At 35.2% G+C, this 15,000-nt stretch overlaps 2 protein-coding genes across 18 annotated transcripts in view; one reads left to right on the top strand and one right to left on the bottom strand.

Annotated features, from left to right (window-relative positions):
- The window catches only part of CRMP (Collapsin Response Mediator Protein), an 86,296-nt gene extending 82,018 nt beyond the window's left edge, over positions 1-4,278 (top strand). For 16 of the 17 annotated variants that reach the window (XM_043020083.2, XM_043020085.2, XM_043020084.2 and 13 more), the window contains one exon: positions 3,253-4,278. In XM_043020083.2, coding sequence (XP_042876017.1) covers positions 3,253-3,341 — 89 coding nt within the window. In that variant the 3' untranslated portion in view covers positions 3,342-4,278. Of the gene's footprint in view, positions 1-829; positions 1,023-3,252 lie in introns of those variants that run through there. The other variant, XM_086553859.1, reaches the window with a different exon arrangement.
- Positions 4,279-6,846: 2,568 nt separating this feature from the next.
- Positions 6,847-15,000, bottom strand: part of fy (fuzzy planar cell polarity protein-like protein) — a 9,942-nt gene continuing 1,788 nt past the window's right edge. Inside the window, exons 2-9 of the mRNA XM_043002222.2 lie at positions 13,481-13,602; positions 13,117-13,270; positions 12,057-12,179; positions 11,142-11,339; positions 9,596-9,801; positions 9,162-9,342; positions 8,169-8,296; positions 6,847-7,189 (exon numbers count right to left, since the gene is read on the bottom strand). Coding sequence (XP_042858156.1) covers positions 7,132-7,189; positions 8,169-8,296; positions 9,162-9,342; positions 9,596-9,801; positions 11,142-11,339; positions 12,057-12,179; positions 13,117-13,270; positions 13,481-13,602 — 1,170 coding nt within the window. The 3' untranslated portion in view covers positions 6,847-7,131. The remainder of the gene's footprint in view (positions 7,190-8,168; positions 8,297-9,161; positions 9,343-9,595; positions 9,802-11,141; positions 11,340-12,056; positions 12,180-13,116; positions 13,271-13,480; positions 13,603-15,000) is intronic.

The raw sequence follows: 15,000 nt of genomic DNA on the forward strand, positions 1-15,000 counted from the left end.
GCAATGCTTGTGATCAGATATGGGTTATTTAGTGTCGGTATTGCATAACTGGCAATTAAAAATTATGTAAATTCTTTGTGTAAAATGAGAGAAAATTGTATAAGAGATCATGGAACTAAGGCACTCAAGTATACTCTAGCAATTATCATTAAAATTTTCAACAACTTATGTGCCATATAGTCATTTTAACTATTTTGATATGATAAACTTGCCTTCAAGATTCGAGACAAAACAAAGATATTTATTATAAACCCTACAAATCCTAAGCTGCAAACCCTGCTGCACTTTTTGGGTTAAACCAAGGGCCTTGTTATATTCCTCCCTGCTAGCTAGTCTCCCTCCCACCACAGCAATTCTCCTTTTTTTGTAAAATGCTTTTCATCCACAAAAGTGAACATTAGACCAGCTGTGATAGAAATCGCCCTCATTTTGGGTGTCAATTCAGAGATGTTAGACATAGTCCCTACATTTACCTGTGCCTTACAGACATTTTTGCCCCCTTATAAACAACATTCAGACTTGAGCTGCTCACAACTTCGATTTGAGACAGTATTTTGAATTAGGAGCCACTCTGAGCTTGACCTCATTAGGAGACTAGGCTGACAACAAGAAGGGCATCCATTCAGGCAATGGTATAATATTTAGCCATGTATAGGAGGATGAACACATCTGCAGGGAGTATTTTATCTGAATTCACAGATAACAGAAATAGTCACCCATAAAATGTTTAAAGAAGATTACTTTTTGTTTTGCAGAAATTAGGCTTTGAATAATTGTGATGGTTATTAGAATAATAATGATAATAAAAACTGAAAATTTGTTGCTGTAGGTCGACAGAGGGATGATGATATATTGCCACGGCCGAGCATCAAGCTTGTAAGCCCTCACAGTGCCAGATCTCAGCTGGGTAGCTTCTGGTGACTCAACCCTGCAGGCAAAATGTTTTACAATATTGAGTAAAAATTCTTTAAGTCACATGAATAAAGCACAGCTAATCCTCTTAATGGCATTAAAATGACCAATTTCACTTACTGAAGCTATAAAAATATATATTCTAAAAAATTATAAAAGGCATTAGAAAAGCAGATCAAGAATTAAAAATAGATTCAGGAAAAGATGAATTCACCCTTAATTTTTCATTGTTTTCGTAAGTGTTATATGAGGATTTACTGTACTAAGAAATGCCTAGTTGTGAATACTGCTGACATGTCTAGGAACATGAATAAAGAATGCTTCTGTCCATGAAATGTAACATGAACTGAAATATTGACATACATACTTTCATACACACATGAAAACTACCCCAGACACATATGCACATGTAGACATCCATATGAATACACAAATGTGAACGAAAAGTTATGGATCTCTCTAAATGTTGAGTGATGCAAATGAAGAATATAAATTGACTTTCTTTTTTTTGTTGTAACTGCATTATTGCTTCATTTTGACATAAAATCAAGTGTGAGTATTGCAGTAACAACTTTGTTTTGGGGCTTTCAAAATTGTTCATTCTGTGACTATTAGCCAGGGCGTTTCCTCACATTAATCCTTTTCCTTTTACTACAGTTAATGTATTGGTTTTAATCTGTTGTTTATCAGTAGGAGAGCCACTCATTGTGTGGTAGGATTTTGCTGTTGGTACTATTTATATATCTTTAAAAAATATGGTGATGTAGTTGTGAGAAGCTTAACCAGAATCCTTCTTCATTTGGTGATAGTGAATGTATTGTTTGCTATGTCCAATGTGAATTGAAATCATGCTTTTTATAAAATTCATATTCCCAATATTGTAAATAAGATTCTGTTTGGTTATTCTATAGGACAAATACAATGTAGATACATTGTTTGTGCTCTACTTTTATAATTATGTTGATACCTAGCCTAGTATATTTGCTTTTTATATACCATTTTTAAAAGGAATTTCATTTTAAAAGCTGTATGATTCCGGCAGTTCTAAATTACTATAAGACTCACAACACTTCTTGCTTCTATAGAAGTGAAGCTAATGTTTTCTACCTTTTTCATATTATTTATAAACTGTAATGCATATAATAGCTCCTGTATGTATATTTAATCAATTTCTACCAAATCATAATACTGTGACAGATTGCATGGAGGCTACAACACTGCAGCCTACTCATCAATTTTAAATTATTCCTCCACTGTTATTAGCATCATTGCTAAGATGAGGGGGGATGCCAAGCATGCCATTATAGATAAGTTCCCCTCCTTAGGTAGAATCAGATTATGATAGGTACTTCAGATGTGAACTGTTTTGCACTTTATTAACCCTCTCGTGACGGGTGGTACAACACTGTACCACGCATATTAGGCCTGTTCGCTGGGGACGCGATATGGCGTCGCTTATTTAACTGATTTAGGCCTATGCGTTCAAGAGCCCCGGCATTGTGACATGCAAGGCTGGAATGCCCCCGTCGTGAATGGGTTAAGATAGTGTAGGAGAGAACTTTGAGAAGTCTATGAAATGTGTTTTTATACCTTATTTTGAAATGATACAAATGAGACTTGACAACAAAATGATACAACGGTTGGAAGAGCGATGTCAGATGAGTATCCATGACTTTCCCTTCACCAGAACATTTTTTTTCTGTATGAAATATATTAAAAAGAGAAAAAATAATGGCTCCTATGTAAAGGAGTTCCATAATATGAACCTTTTATAAAATGCAAGCTCTTTAATTATTTAGTGTGATTATTAGTTTATATAGTGTAGACAACACTTTCAACACAATGCTTTAGGAAATAAATATTGTTCTAAGGAAATGTAGCTATAGAAGAGTAAAATCACTGTTAGGATTCATAGGTTTTACACCAGTATATATCTCAAGCTTAACACTGTAGTTGATAGAATGCTTTGAAGATATAACATGGAAGAAAGTTCAAGGCTTGCTGTCCTCAGGTTGGCTATCAGTGCTTCAAAAGCTTTCATAGATCCTTGAATTGAAATTGATTAACCACACCTGCTTTTATCATACCTTTGCAATTCAACTGCATGCAAGGAGTCTGGTAACTTGACCTATCTGGTTTCTACTTTAGTTTCTGAAGCAACTATTTCACATGAATATGATATCATTGTATTTTGAATAAGATTTTTAAAGTGAAAATATGAAGGAACAAAGATTTTTGTAACTTGGAAGTAAACATTGCCGTAATTAGTGTACGTAAATATTTTGTGAGAGATACCATATACAGACCTATTTTGAACTAACCAGAGTTTACTTTTTCCAGGTGCCCAACTTAATGACAAGTCACCCAAGCGTCCATCAGTGAAAGTGAACAACCCTCCTGGTGGTAAGACTTCTGGCAGCTTCTGGTAACCCTGAAGAAATTTAAATCAAGAAGATAAATAAATATCTTCCCTTATAAATTTCTCCCTGTAGAATATGGCACTGAATGTTTTCTATTGTACACAAGGCTCTTCATGACCTTTCTTTATGTTTGCTATGTTATAAGGACACAAGATATGATACAAACAAAATTAAAATTTACTTAGAAAGTGAAGAAATGATAAGTAATTTGTCATAATCTGTTTTGAACCTTTATTCAAAAGCAAAACAACTTTAGATAAGTACTTAGAGCATACTCTTAAAAAAAATCTTTGAAGGACAACAAATGTAATTATACAGTAAATGCTATGATGATGAAACACACAAGTGGCCTCCCAGTTAAGCACATTAACTACTAGAATAAGTAAGAGATCATATCAGAGATATAATTAAAAAGATTTTTCATTGGTAATATGTAATATGAGGCTGATTTCTGACAAACTATCATAAGTAAAATTTGTTGCCTTATGCAGTAGGTGAAAGAATGAAGACCTACTGGTACTGTATTTCTTGAGTCTTTCAAAAGCCTTCAACTTTTATATTAATTGGTCCAGAATAAAAAGCCTGAACAGCTTTAGATCTGAAAACCAGATGCTTCATAGTGCAGATTGTGTTTAGTATTCATTCCTTGTGGTTTTAAGATTGCAGAAATTAATATAGGCAAGGAATTCAACTAATGCCAGAAAATGTTTCTGAATCATCATTAGATCTTCTTTCATTGTTTTTGTAATGTGCTTTGTTAAATTTGCCTTTCATTGTTGCTCAATTATATTGCTTGGTTATTTGAAATATATAGTAAGTCTATGTTAAAATTAATGTAAACCTTTCTTGGCTCTTCCTAATATGTGCCGATTTTATGTCTTGTTATTCTGTTTGTAATGCTTCATGGTGTTATTCACAGCTATTGACAATAAATATACTGTCAGAATTATTATTTTTTTGTCCTGTTCTTAAAAAAAAAAAAAAAAAAAACTCTTTTGAAAAGCTAAGGACAAGAGGGCGTATATTTGCCTAATGCTGCTCTCGCTGGCAAGCTCATGCAGCTTCCCTCAGAGAGATATCTCGAGGCATGAGGCTGTGATGAGCTGCACAGAGTAATTATTACCCACCTTATCACCCCATAGAATAAGTTTTTTTATTTTTTATTTTTTTTTTTTTACATATGTATATACAAACATGCTTCTGTAGAACGTGTATATATGGGGAGAGACCATAACATGATAGGACATCACCTATCGTAAAGGAAATGTCTAATTGAAATGTTTATTTTCTGGCATCTTCAGCCTTGAAGAAACTCCTCCTTAGCCTGGCAAATCCTCTCCTATGAAATTTGTTTTCCTTACCTAAAGTCATGATTTTTTTTATTTTCGAAAATGGTTATTAGTTTGTGCAGTGTATGTAAGGAAGCCCACACACTTTCTGCAAAACTGGAACTGCCTAGAGTAACAAATTTCACTCTAGGTGTGTTTACACACACATATATACATACACATACAAGCAATATGATGTTTAAAAAAAATTCATATACAATATTCATGCCCATGCACAATTGTCCGGCCCCTCCCTTGTTCCCAAGGGGGTGTTGCTGGAAGAATCACAAAAGTGCACAGGGTTCACTTTTGTGATGCTTCCACTCCAGCCACACTACACTATACTACTCTACATCTTCTCTGCCATCAGAATCTCTGATTTCCCTAAATACTGCCCTACAACACAAATTTATATTTACAATAACTATGTTATTATAACAACAAAATACAAGGAGGGAGAGACAGAGTGAGTGAGTGTGTGTGTGTTCCTTTAAAATAGATTAAACTATATAGAGCAGATCAACATCCTTATGAATCCATGCATTCTCCCAAAAAATTCCATACCCAAGGAGTGCAATGATAAATAAAAAATATCTGTCCAGTATACAAAAAATTGCAGAAAGCTCTAACTTTATGGTTCTAAGAGAACGGAGTCAACTATGGAAGAGCCATACATGGTTTTGTCTGCTATTTCTATTCTTACATTTTCTATTATTTTTACACTTTCACATTAGATAAAAAATATACATATATATGTAGAAATGAAGTAACTGGGGACTTTCTGAAATTAAAAGGAAACAATATATGTATGTCTGATGATGGTGCCGACAAGAACTAGTAAGTTGTCAACCAATGTAGCTCATTTGCAAGTTACTATGTGTGTTGCACATGCCAAGTCCTTGGCATACTGTACCAAATGAAATTCTATTATATGTCAATATGCATAATGGGTATAACTTGCAATCCATAAACCAATAGGCAAATTAACCTATTGCAGATAAGGTCATGACATATGTGATGCAGGAACTTTGGCCTGACAACAGGCATCGTGACGTATATGACATTTGGGGATTTTGGATTACTGTGCTATTTTATTGTGCTATGAGTAAGGAGTGAGTGATGATGACAACTGCAGTCATAATTATCATAATATTGAGCAAACCTAACATCCAAAACACAGATGGCACCACTTTCTTCTAGCACCAACAGGAGAAAGAACCTTGAATGGCACTCATCCACACTCTCTAGCAAGCATTATCTTTATAGAGCGATGGCACACAGCAAGTTACTGACCTCTTGCTCTAAGTACAGCATATGTAGGATGTGCAGGCAGAATGAGAAAAGGTAGGTGACTCAAACCATGCCCAATGTCTAAAATGTGCTGTGACAATAGGGATACCTTTTACTGTGGCACTCACAGTCATAAGCACAGGTTTCCTTTTTCTTCCCCACCTCTTCATGTTATCTTCATTGAAGATGGTTATACGTTTCGTATTCGTTCATGATAGTACACAAATGGGTATAAAATAAAATGGGTATCAAACTGGGTATAAAGAAAATAATGAGCTGATATGGATTCTATACTACAATTTTAGTTAACTGCAACATTGATAGAGCTTGTCATATGGCATATATAAGTCTCTAAACACAACAAAACACATAAAATATAAAACACAAAAATGCTCTAGTTTTACAATGAGTGACTGAAAGAGTGAGAAAAGTCAAAGTATGTTGTGTGAAGCAGCCTTGCTTTGAAATAAAACCCTGGAAATTGGGCAAGCGAATCTATCCCCTGTCGCTTCTCCCTTCACTACAGACTACAGTGTCATCAATGAACATTTTAGTCCATGGAGACTTCTGGCTGAGCTCAGATCAGAGAGATGATCCTTAACCCTCTCTGGACGGGTGGTACACTACGGTACCGCACATTCAAGGGCCCGGTGCACCATATGGTGCCAGTCATTTAATTGATTTAGGCCTAAGCGTTCAAGAGCCCCGGCATTGTGACATGCAAGGCTGGAATGCCCCCGTCATGAGTGGGTTAATGTAATTCCAAAATTGTCTTTAACCCATCAAAGAAAGAAAGAGAAGATGCAATTCATTTTTTTTAACTTTTAAATTCTGTCTAATATTTTGCTCTCTTTACTACTGTTAAATTATTGTGAGGTTTTACAGAAAGACAAGAGTATTTATGATTAAATCTATTATTTTGGTGTACATCCTTCAAGTACATACTGATAAACTGCCATATACTAATACTAATGGATTACAGTATAAAAATAATGCCTCTAATTTTTTAAAAATGAGGTCTAGCAACACTTCCTTCAATGTTTTATCCTTGTACAAAATTAATCTCAATAACAATATAACAATGACATGACTTAGATATATAAAAAAATGTATATACAATATCTACAATACATATACAACAAAACTTTGTAATAAATATATATACACAGTACATTACTCTGTCAGAGTCTGGGAGTTTTGCCTTTTGTGAAGATTGCTAATGTCCTCTTGCTCACTTGTCTGGAAATGAAAAGATAAATCATTCTTTGTAATCAGAAAAAAAAATCTATGGCATTCATCATGATTATATGATGGTTGGTCAAGCCTTAACCCTTTCCCGACAGGGCACGCGCTACGCGAAAACCCTTACGCCGGGCCATTACAATATTGCATTGGAAACGTCACACTGGCATGACGCCCCGGCATCGGAAATTTTGTTGTGTCACAAGGGTGTGACACACTGTCATCATAGGGTTAAAATGGCCCCTATACATGTTAGGACATTGGAGGTTGTGTGTGGAAGTGCTCACTGACAAAATGCCTTTCTTAATACCACCCTTTCTGTTTGTGAATAATCATAGGAAACTTATAATTTCTAATTTGGCAATAAAAATGAAAAGAAAAGAAATGAAAGGAAAAAAGAGAGGTGAGAAAAAAGAAAAACAATATTTTGTTATTTTGAAAAAGTTTGTATATTTTTCTGGAGTATATACACAGAAAAGATATATAATATTCCCAAACCCCCACCAATAGGAAAACAAAATGGTGACCCTAGGATTCACAAAGAATCAAGAGGGAATTACTGGGCTTATAATCTTATGGAAGAACACAGACTTTGTTAATCAATCCATGGCAACTACCAAAATAAGTTGTTTTGTGGTGTTACAGGCATGTTTAATTGTCCAGTGATTCTTTCTTTTATTTACAAGAGAAAACAAGTTTTCTGAAGATCTGAATTTTGTGTGTGTGTGTGTGTGTGTGTGTGTGTGTGTGTGTGTGTGTGTGTGTGTGTGTGTGTGTGTGTGTGTGTGTGTGTGTGTGTGTGTGTGTGTGTGTGTGTGTGTGTGTGTGTGTGTGTGTGTGTGTGTGTGTGTGTGTGTGTGTGTGTGTGTGTGTGTGTGTGTGTGTGTGTGTGTGTAAAAAGACATACCCATCTGTGAGGTTACATTGTACCTTCTACCAGCCATGAAGGGGTTAAGATATAACTAGTAAATCTTACCTGGCAATATGGATTGGAAGGGCTGGTGGAAATAAGACTAGAAGGTGAAATGGAGATGACTGGAGCACATAAACCTTATAACTGTCTGTGGAAACATATGATTCCAAAGGCAGGTGGTCTGGGTGGAGCTGAAACCAAAATAAACAAGCATGAGAATTTCACGCTTTTACAAACTGATATATAAAAGCATGTAGTTGGCCCCTGGATCTGTACTGATGTCAATCATGCACCTTAGACTTATTGCATGACATAGACAAACAATTCAGTAGCAATAGTACAAATATATCTGAAGCCTTTGCATTTTTTAATCCAAGTTGATCTTCCATGTATATATAATATATATATATATATTATATAACCTCAATCAAATGTTAAATCATCCAGGAAAATAGCAATTAAATCCAACTTCTCATCAGCTTTCACTTTTCCTTTTTTTCAAGTTTGAATGTTCAAAGTCTTCAGAAATTTTACAATGTAAAGAAGTAATGCAATTGAGATCAAGATGTTTGATTTGATAGTGCACCTAATACTCCCAGGGTATAATGTGGATGTGTTCCTTTGTCATGTCATTACGAAAAAGACCTAATCATAGACAAGAGAGTACATCTATGTGACTGTGATCTGCATTTCTGATAAACATTTATTCAATTTTATCAACTGGTGTTAGAATCCTATAGCATAAATTAGACTTGCAATAAATAAATATTACAAAAATTCATTAAAGCAATTTTTAAAAATATACCCTGTATTATTTTTTACTGATTTTAAATTTGCTCTTCTATTGTACATCAGAAATTTGAATCTTCTAGGAAAAATGGTTTTCAATGAAATTTTTAAAACTCTTTCAAGTTATGGCAATCCTGGACTTGTTCATCAATGTTTTAAGGAATAGGAGATAACTACTGGATCTGAAACAGGTAATTCAAATACATAAAACAATACGGTTTGCCAAAGTCATTTTACAAACAATAAATCTGAAATAAATTTCTTTACCCCAGTTGGGAAGTCTTCTGGTGGCATGGCTGGGGGTTGCAGTAATGGACCTATTATACTGCGATAAACAGACTGCAAGGCTGCACTCTTCTTGTTGACACACAATGATCGTGATCTTGAATCTTCACTCAGATGTAAGCAACCAACACACCGCTTGTGATCATAGTTAACCAAAAGGAGACTGAAAAATAAAAAGATGAAAAAACACAGATATATTTTCAGGCTCTATATTGTCTCAATGCTCTTTCTTGATTACATAGCCAATTAGCATTTGTCACTTGTCAGTGATATAAAACTATATGGTATTTGTAATAGGAATACCCTGTATACTAATATGAAGACATTGTTGAAGTTCTAAATATCTATAAAATGAGATGGCTGACACAGAACAGATACAAAATAATACATGAAAAACAAAGAGCCAAAAATCTTACCCAATGACAGAATTATCAAGCTGTGTCAGTAGAGCTGGAGCAATGTTCCAAGGCAAGAGACTACTAAGGCCTTCTAGCACCTGATAAAAAGGGGCCCAGAAAGAGGTGGCAGATCTGATCATATCGGCTAAGGACGGAGTTGGTCCACACAGTGTCACCACAGAGACATGGCTTGTGAGCTGAACTACTAGCATTCTGAAGGGCACCTGAGGAATTGTTTAATATAATAAATTTAATCTTATATTAGACTCCTTATGTGTAATGTCTGCTATCTAGATGTGGTAAAACTACTTTATCCAATAACTGCAACATGCAGTGTTTACTGTAGTCTGTGGTGAAAGATATATACAGTTTTTGCTATGTGGATTTCAAATTTCTATACAAAATTCCTGTGCATAAATATCATTATCTTGAATAATACAAAAAATTATTTTCTAAAACTTTTACTTTCTGTCACTATTTGCACTCCACCTGGATGGCCATATTTCTTAACTGAACAGTTCTCATGTTAAAAGAGATACAAGTCCTCAACCTCATTTTTCCCCAACACTTATAGTTTGAGCTTGATTTATTAGAAATTTTTTAAGGCATTGGTATTTTATGGGCTTCATCTAACACACAAAAAAGCATTTTTCACTTTTTTATGACTAGTAAATATCATACAGTAGAGCACCAAAGCTGGAAAAGTAGCTTACAATCTTTAGCTATGAATTATGGCAACTAACAATCATTAACCATAAAACAATTAAACAGAAGAAAAAACATCTTAGAAATATACATGTTCAAAATTCTTACAGATGTGAGTCAAGAGAAGTGATTTCTAAACTAATGAAAAACATGGATTAAAGATGAAAGGTTGATAAAAAAAGATATATATAAACAACCAATTTCTGATTTTGGGCACTACAGGAATAGCAATAATCATCTTCTGTGCATCTAAAGCAATCAAGAGCAACTGTAACATTTCAATGAATCAATATTCATTATATAAATAAAAATATTGTAATGCTCCATAGTGATACCTCCAGCAAGGCTATAATATATATGCAATAGTGATGTGATTAGTTTAGTTTCTGCTAAAATTGAACAACTTCAGTTTTGACAGACTAACATCTACTATCATATAATGACTATGAAATTATCAACTACTGACTTAGTAACTATCTTAACCCATTGACAGCAGATGGCATGATTTGCTGCCAAGGCAGAGTTGGTCGTAGACGCGAATAGCACCGTGCCAAACAATGTAAACCTGCCGTCCAACTATATACATAATTTATTAAAACCGCGCGACCAATGGGTTAATATATTAAACAGATAGCTTTTTCAAATTCATATGAAACTATATGAAGCTAGCATATAAAGCTAGTCATGTAATGATAATATACTTGAACATGAAAATACATACATATCTATGATTTACTCTAAAAGACAAAGATTTCAGGTCACATAATTTCACCACTAAAACCGAATCATACGAAAACCCAGTACAGCATGCACGAAATCTGTGCAAGCTGCTGTTGCATGCATCATGTAATCAACTTACATTTGGACTCTTGTTTGGGAGATATATGGGAAGATCTCTAGCTACAGTAAATGTGTTTGTAGTCACTAATAGAGGTAGTAGCACCAGCTCAGTGTGGGAGAGAGTCCAGAAGTTGCGTGTTCCGCTTACAACCTGCCCTTCCATCATCACACAAGCATAGGTTGAGTCTGCATTCTCAGCAAACTTTTCAATTTCATTCTGAAAAATAATCAATCATTCAGTATAATAATAATATTCATTAAAAAATCATACAAAGGTGAGGGCAAGATAGAGAGAGAGGAAGAGAGAGGGAGGGAAAGGGAGAGAGAGAGAAAAAAAATAGAGAGAAAGAGAGAGAAAGAAAGGGAGAGAGAGAGAAAGAGAGAGAGAGAGAGAGAGAGAGAGAGAGAGAGAGAGAGAGAGAGAGAGAGAGAGAGAGAGAGAGAGAGAGAGAGAGAGAGAGAAGAGAAGAGAGAGAGAAAGAGAGAGAGAGAAAGAGAGAGAGAGAAAGAGAGAGAGAGAAAGAGAGAGAGAGAAAGAGAGAGAGAGAAAGAGAGAGAAAAAGTGAGAGAGAAAAAAAAAGGGAGAGACAGAAAGAGAGAAAGATAGATAGATAGAGTGGAGAGAGGAGAGAGAGAAAGAAAGAAAGAAAGAGAGAAAAGGAAAAAAAGAGAGAGAGAGAAAAAGAGATAAAGATAGAGAAAGAAAGAAAAAGAGAAAAGAAAGAAAGAAAGCATAAGTAAGAGATAAAGTGAAGGGAAGACAGCAAGAGAAAGAAAGAAAGTAAAAGAGAGCGAGAAAAGAAGATAAAGAGGGAGAGAGAAGAAAAGAGAAGAAAAAAAAATCATGCATATATCATCTGCTGCATCTATATACCAGTTGACAATAACAAATGCTTCTACACATGCTCTTCTCTCAAAATGAAATAATGCTAACCTGTAGTGCATGTTGTTCTGGAGGTATAACACACTCAGCACATCCCGTTAGGTGAGAGAATCCTTGGTGATTTTCACCTCCCACTGCACGTAACAGGAGCTCATCCAGCAATGGGAAGCATGGCTAAGGGAAATATCAAAATATATTGTCTAACATATATGAATAATTATATCACTTTAACCCATTCCCGACGGGGGAATTCTAGCCTTGAATGTCCAAATGCCGGGGCGTTCGAATTATTAGGCCTAAATCAATTGAATGGCTGGCACAATACTGTGCCGCCCGGCAACTGGGCTTTTGAATGCGCGGTACACATGCTGTACCACCCGTCCTGTGTGGGTTAATAAACTGTGACTATATATAACTTTGCAACATCATGGTTAACCCATTGCAGACGGGAGATAGATTCTCTTGTCCAATCTCCAGTATGGATTTTATTTCAGAGCAAGGCAGCTTCACACAACATGCTTTAACTTTTTCCACTTTCTTTCAGTCACTCATTGTAAAACTAGAGCCATTTTTGTGTTATATTTTTTGTGTGTTTTATTGTGTTTAGAGACTTCTATGTGCCATATGATAAGCTCTATCAATGCTGCAGTTGACTAAAATTGTAGTATAGGATCCATATTAGCTCATTATTTTCTTTATACCCAGTATTGATGTTTTATTGGAGGACAAAAAGCCACTCTATTTTTTTGTATTTGTGTGCTATCATGAACGAAACAAAACATAACCATCTACAATGAAGATAACATGAAGAGGTAGGTAAGAGGAAAGAAACCTGTGCTTATGACTGTGAGTCAGCACATTTTAGACACTGGGCATGGTTTGAGTCAATTTCCTCTTCTCATTATGCCAGCACATCCTTTATCTGTGTTACTTTACAGCAAGATGTCTTCAACTTGCTATGTATCAATGATGCCTGTTGTCAGGCCAAAGCTCTTGCATCATGTATGTCATGACATCTGTCCGCAATGGGTTAAAACCACTGGATATACAAGACAAAGAATATGTTATAACCTATCTATTTCCATTACCAAAATGCTTAGGTACAACTTACTCTGATATCTCGTTTTAATCTCTCAATATTAGTTGATGAAGTCACTGTATCGAGGCCAAGGAGCAAGACTAGTGATGCAAACATGAGATCCAGGAGGCTGCTGTCACTGCTATCTCCTGTTGTCTCACTCCCTCTAACCAACACCAATCTAATGCTGTAGTGAAAGGACAGTATCAGTAGTTGTTAGAATAGACGTATTCTCAAAGAAATTTCAAGCTTTAACCCAACAGCAAGATTTCAAGCCTGTGAGAGTATTGCAAAACTAGAAGTTCATCCAATAAAACTGACTAAACACTACCTTTCAAGAAGGGAAAAAATAAATTGTTTTCATCACATAATATAAAACTGCATATTTCATTCTTACCTATCATGATATGTTTTCCAAGTGAGAGAGGAGTTCTGGGTCCTTGTTGTACATAGTGTAACTCCATGAGATTCACCAAAAACATGTACACCATTCAGAGAACCAATCAAAGCATATGGTGGCTGAAAAAATTACATAGTATTATTCATACGGCAACAGGTATCAATTCATCCTTACATACAAATAATACCTAAGACTTAAAACCAAGAGATTATTCTTTTCTTTCTTACAGTAGTAGTTAATTTTAGGTATATGGCTCTCAATTCTAACATGCTTGGTACATACCACATTGTAGTGTTATATGATTTTTTAGCAGCTTTTTTCTGTGGAAACAACATAAAGACTGGTTAATATTTGCATTTATGAATTTACAAAAAAAAAATATTCTATTTCTTTGACAATCTTCATACCATAAAATTTCAATTTATAAACTGAATGGTTTCTGAAACAACTTATAAAAAATACCACAAATAAAATATACCTACATTGATAATCTATCTGCTTATCTTTTTGAAAAATGGCTATACTACAGTTTTGAAGTATCAGAAAAAAAATCAGCAACATGTGCTACAATAAAAATTCTCAGAAAATCATTTCAATTACCCAAATATGGTAAATGTTTAGGAGACACCTGCCCGTCTATCACTGGCCATACTTTGCACCTGTTGGTGCTCTGGGAAAAGCCAACAAACCTCTACCATATATTTTGGCAAGTTAAGGCTTGTAAATTTCCCTGGCAATTCATTACTATATAATGAGCTAATCCAAGATGTAAGTTACTAAACTATGCATAGTGGAGGTTAGTATGATATATCCAGAATTTAAATGATGGCCAAGATGATTTGGCTCTAGCACTGAAATGAGTATGCTTGTCACATTATATGCATTGATCAAAACAATATAAGGATTAAAACAATTAGTACTTGTAGGAAACTTCTAGAGAGAGCCAGCTTGAAACAGAAATGCACTGCACAAAGCCTGAAAAAACAACTTTGTCAACATATACATCAATCAATGGTCTGGGACTGCAATAAATGCAAAATCCTACAGACTTTTTTGCACAACATTCTCTCAAGTTAAAAGATTTCTTTTGAATTGTAATCTAACATCTACGAATCTGGTATCGATGGATTCCTCTCACCCTCTACTATTCAGATATAGTGAGTACGACCCCTGATTTGACCCCTATAACCCAAAATCATGGGAGGGCATTTGTGGGGTACATTATGAATAATAAGTAATACACACATAAATAACCAAAATTACACTATAATTCTTAACTACCTCCTTCACCTTACCTGGGGTTGATGCTTCACCCCCCATTTGACCTACCTAACCCTACCAAGGGTTGAAAAATGTCCTAACCAAGGAGGGGGCTTTGCCTCCCCCCCTGGGCCCCCCACTAATTGAAGCACTTCACGCTACTTACCCATGAGAATCTCATGGAGCTGCGCACACAGGACAGTCTGACACCTAGCTAAGGTTAGGCTCTATCCTGCCATGTACAGTGAGAATAGGCC

The sequence above is a fragment of the Penaeus japonicus genome, unplaced genomic scaffold, assembly GCF_977035675.1.
Source record: "Penaeus japonicus unplaced genomic scaffold, GWHDUDI00000001_assembly GWHDUDI00000029, whole genome shotgun sequence".
NCBI classification, from domain to species: domain Eukaryota; kingdom Metazoa; phylum Arthropoda; class Malacostraca; order Decapoda; family Penaeidae; genus Penaeus; species Penaeus japonicus.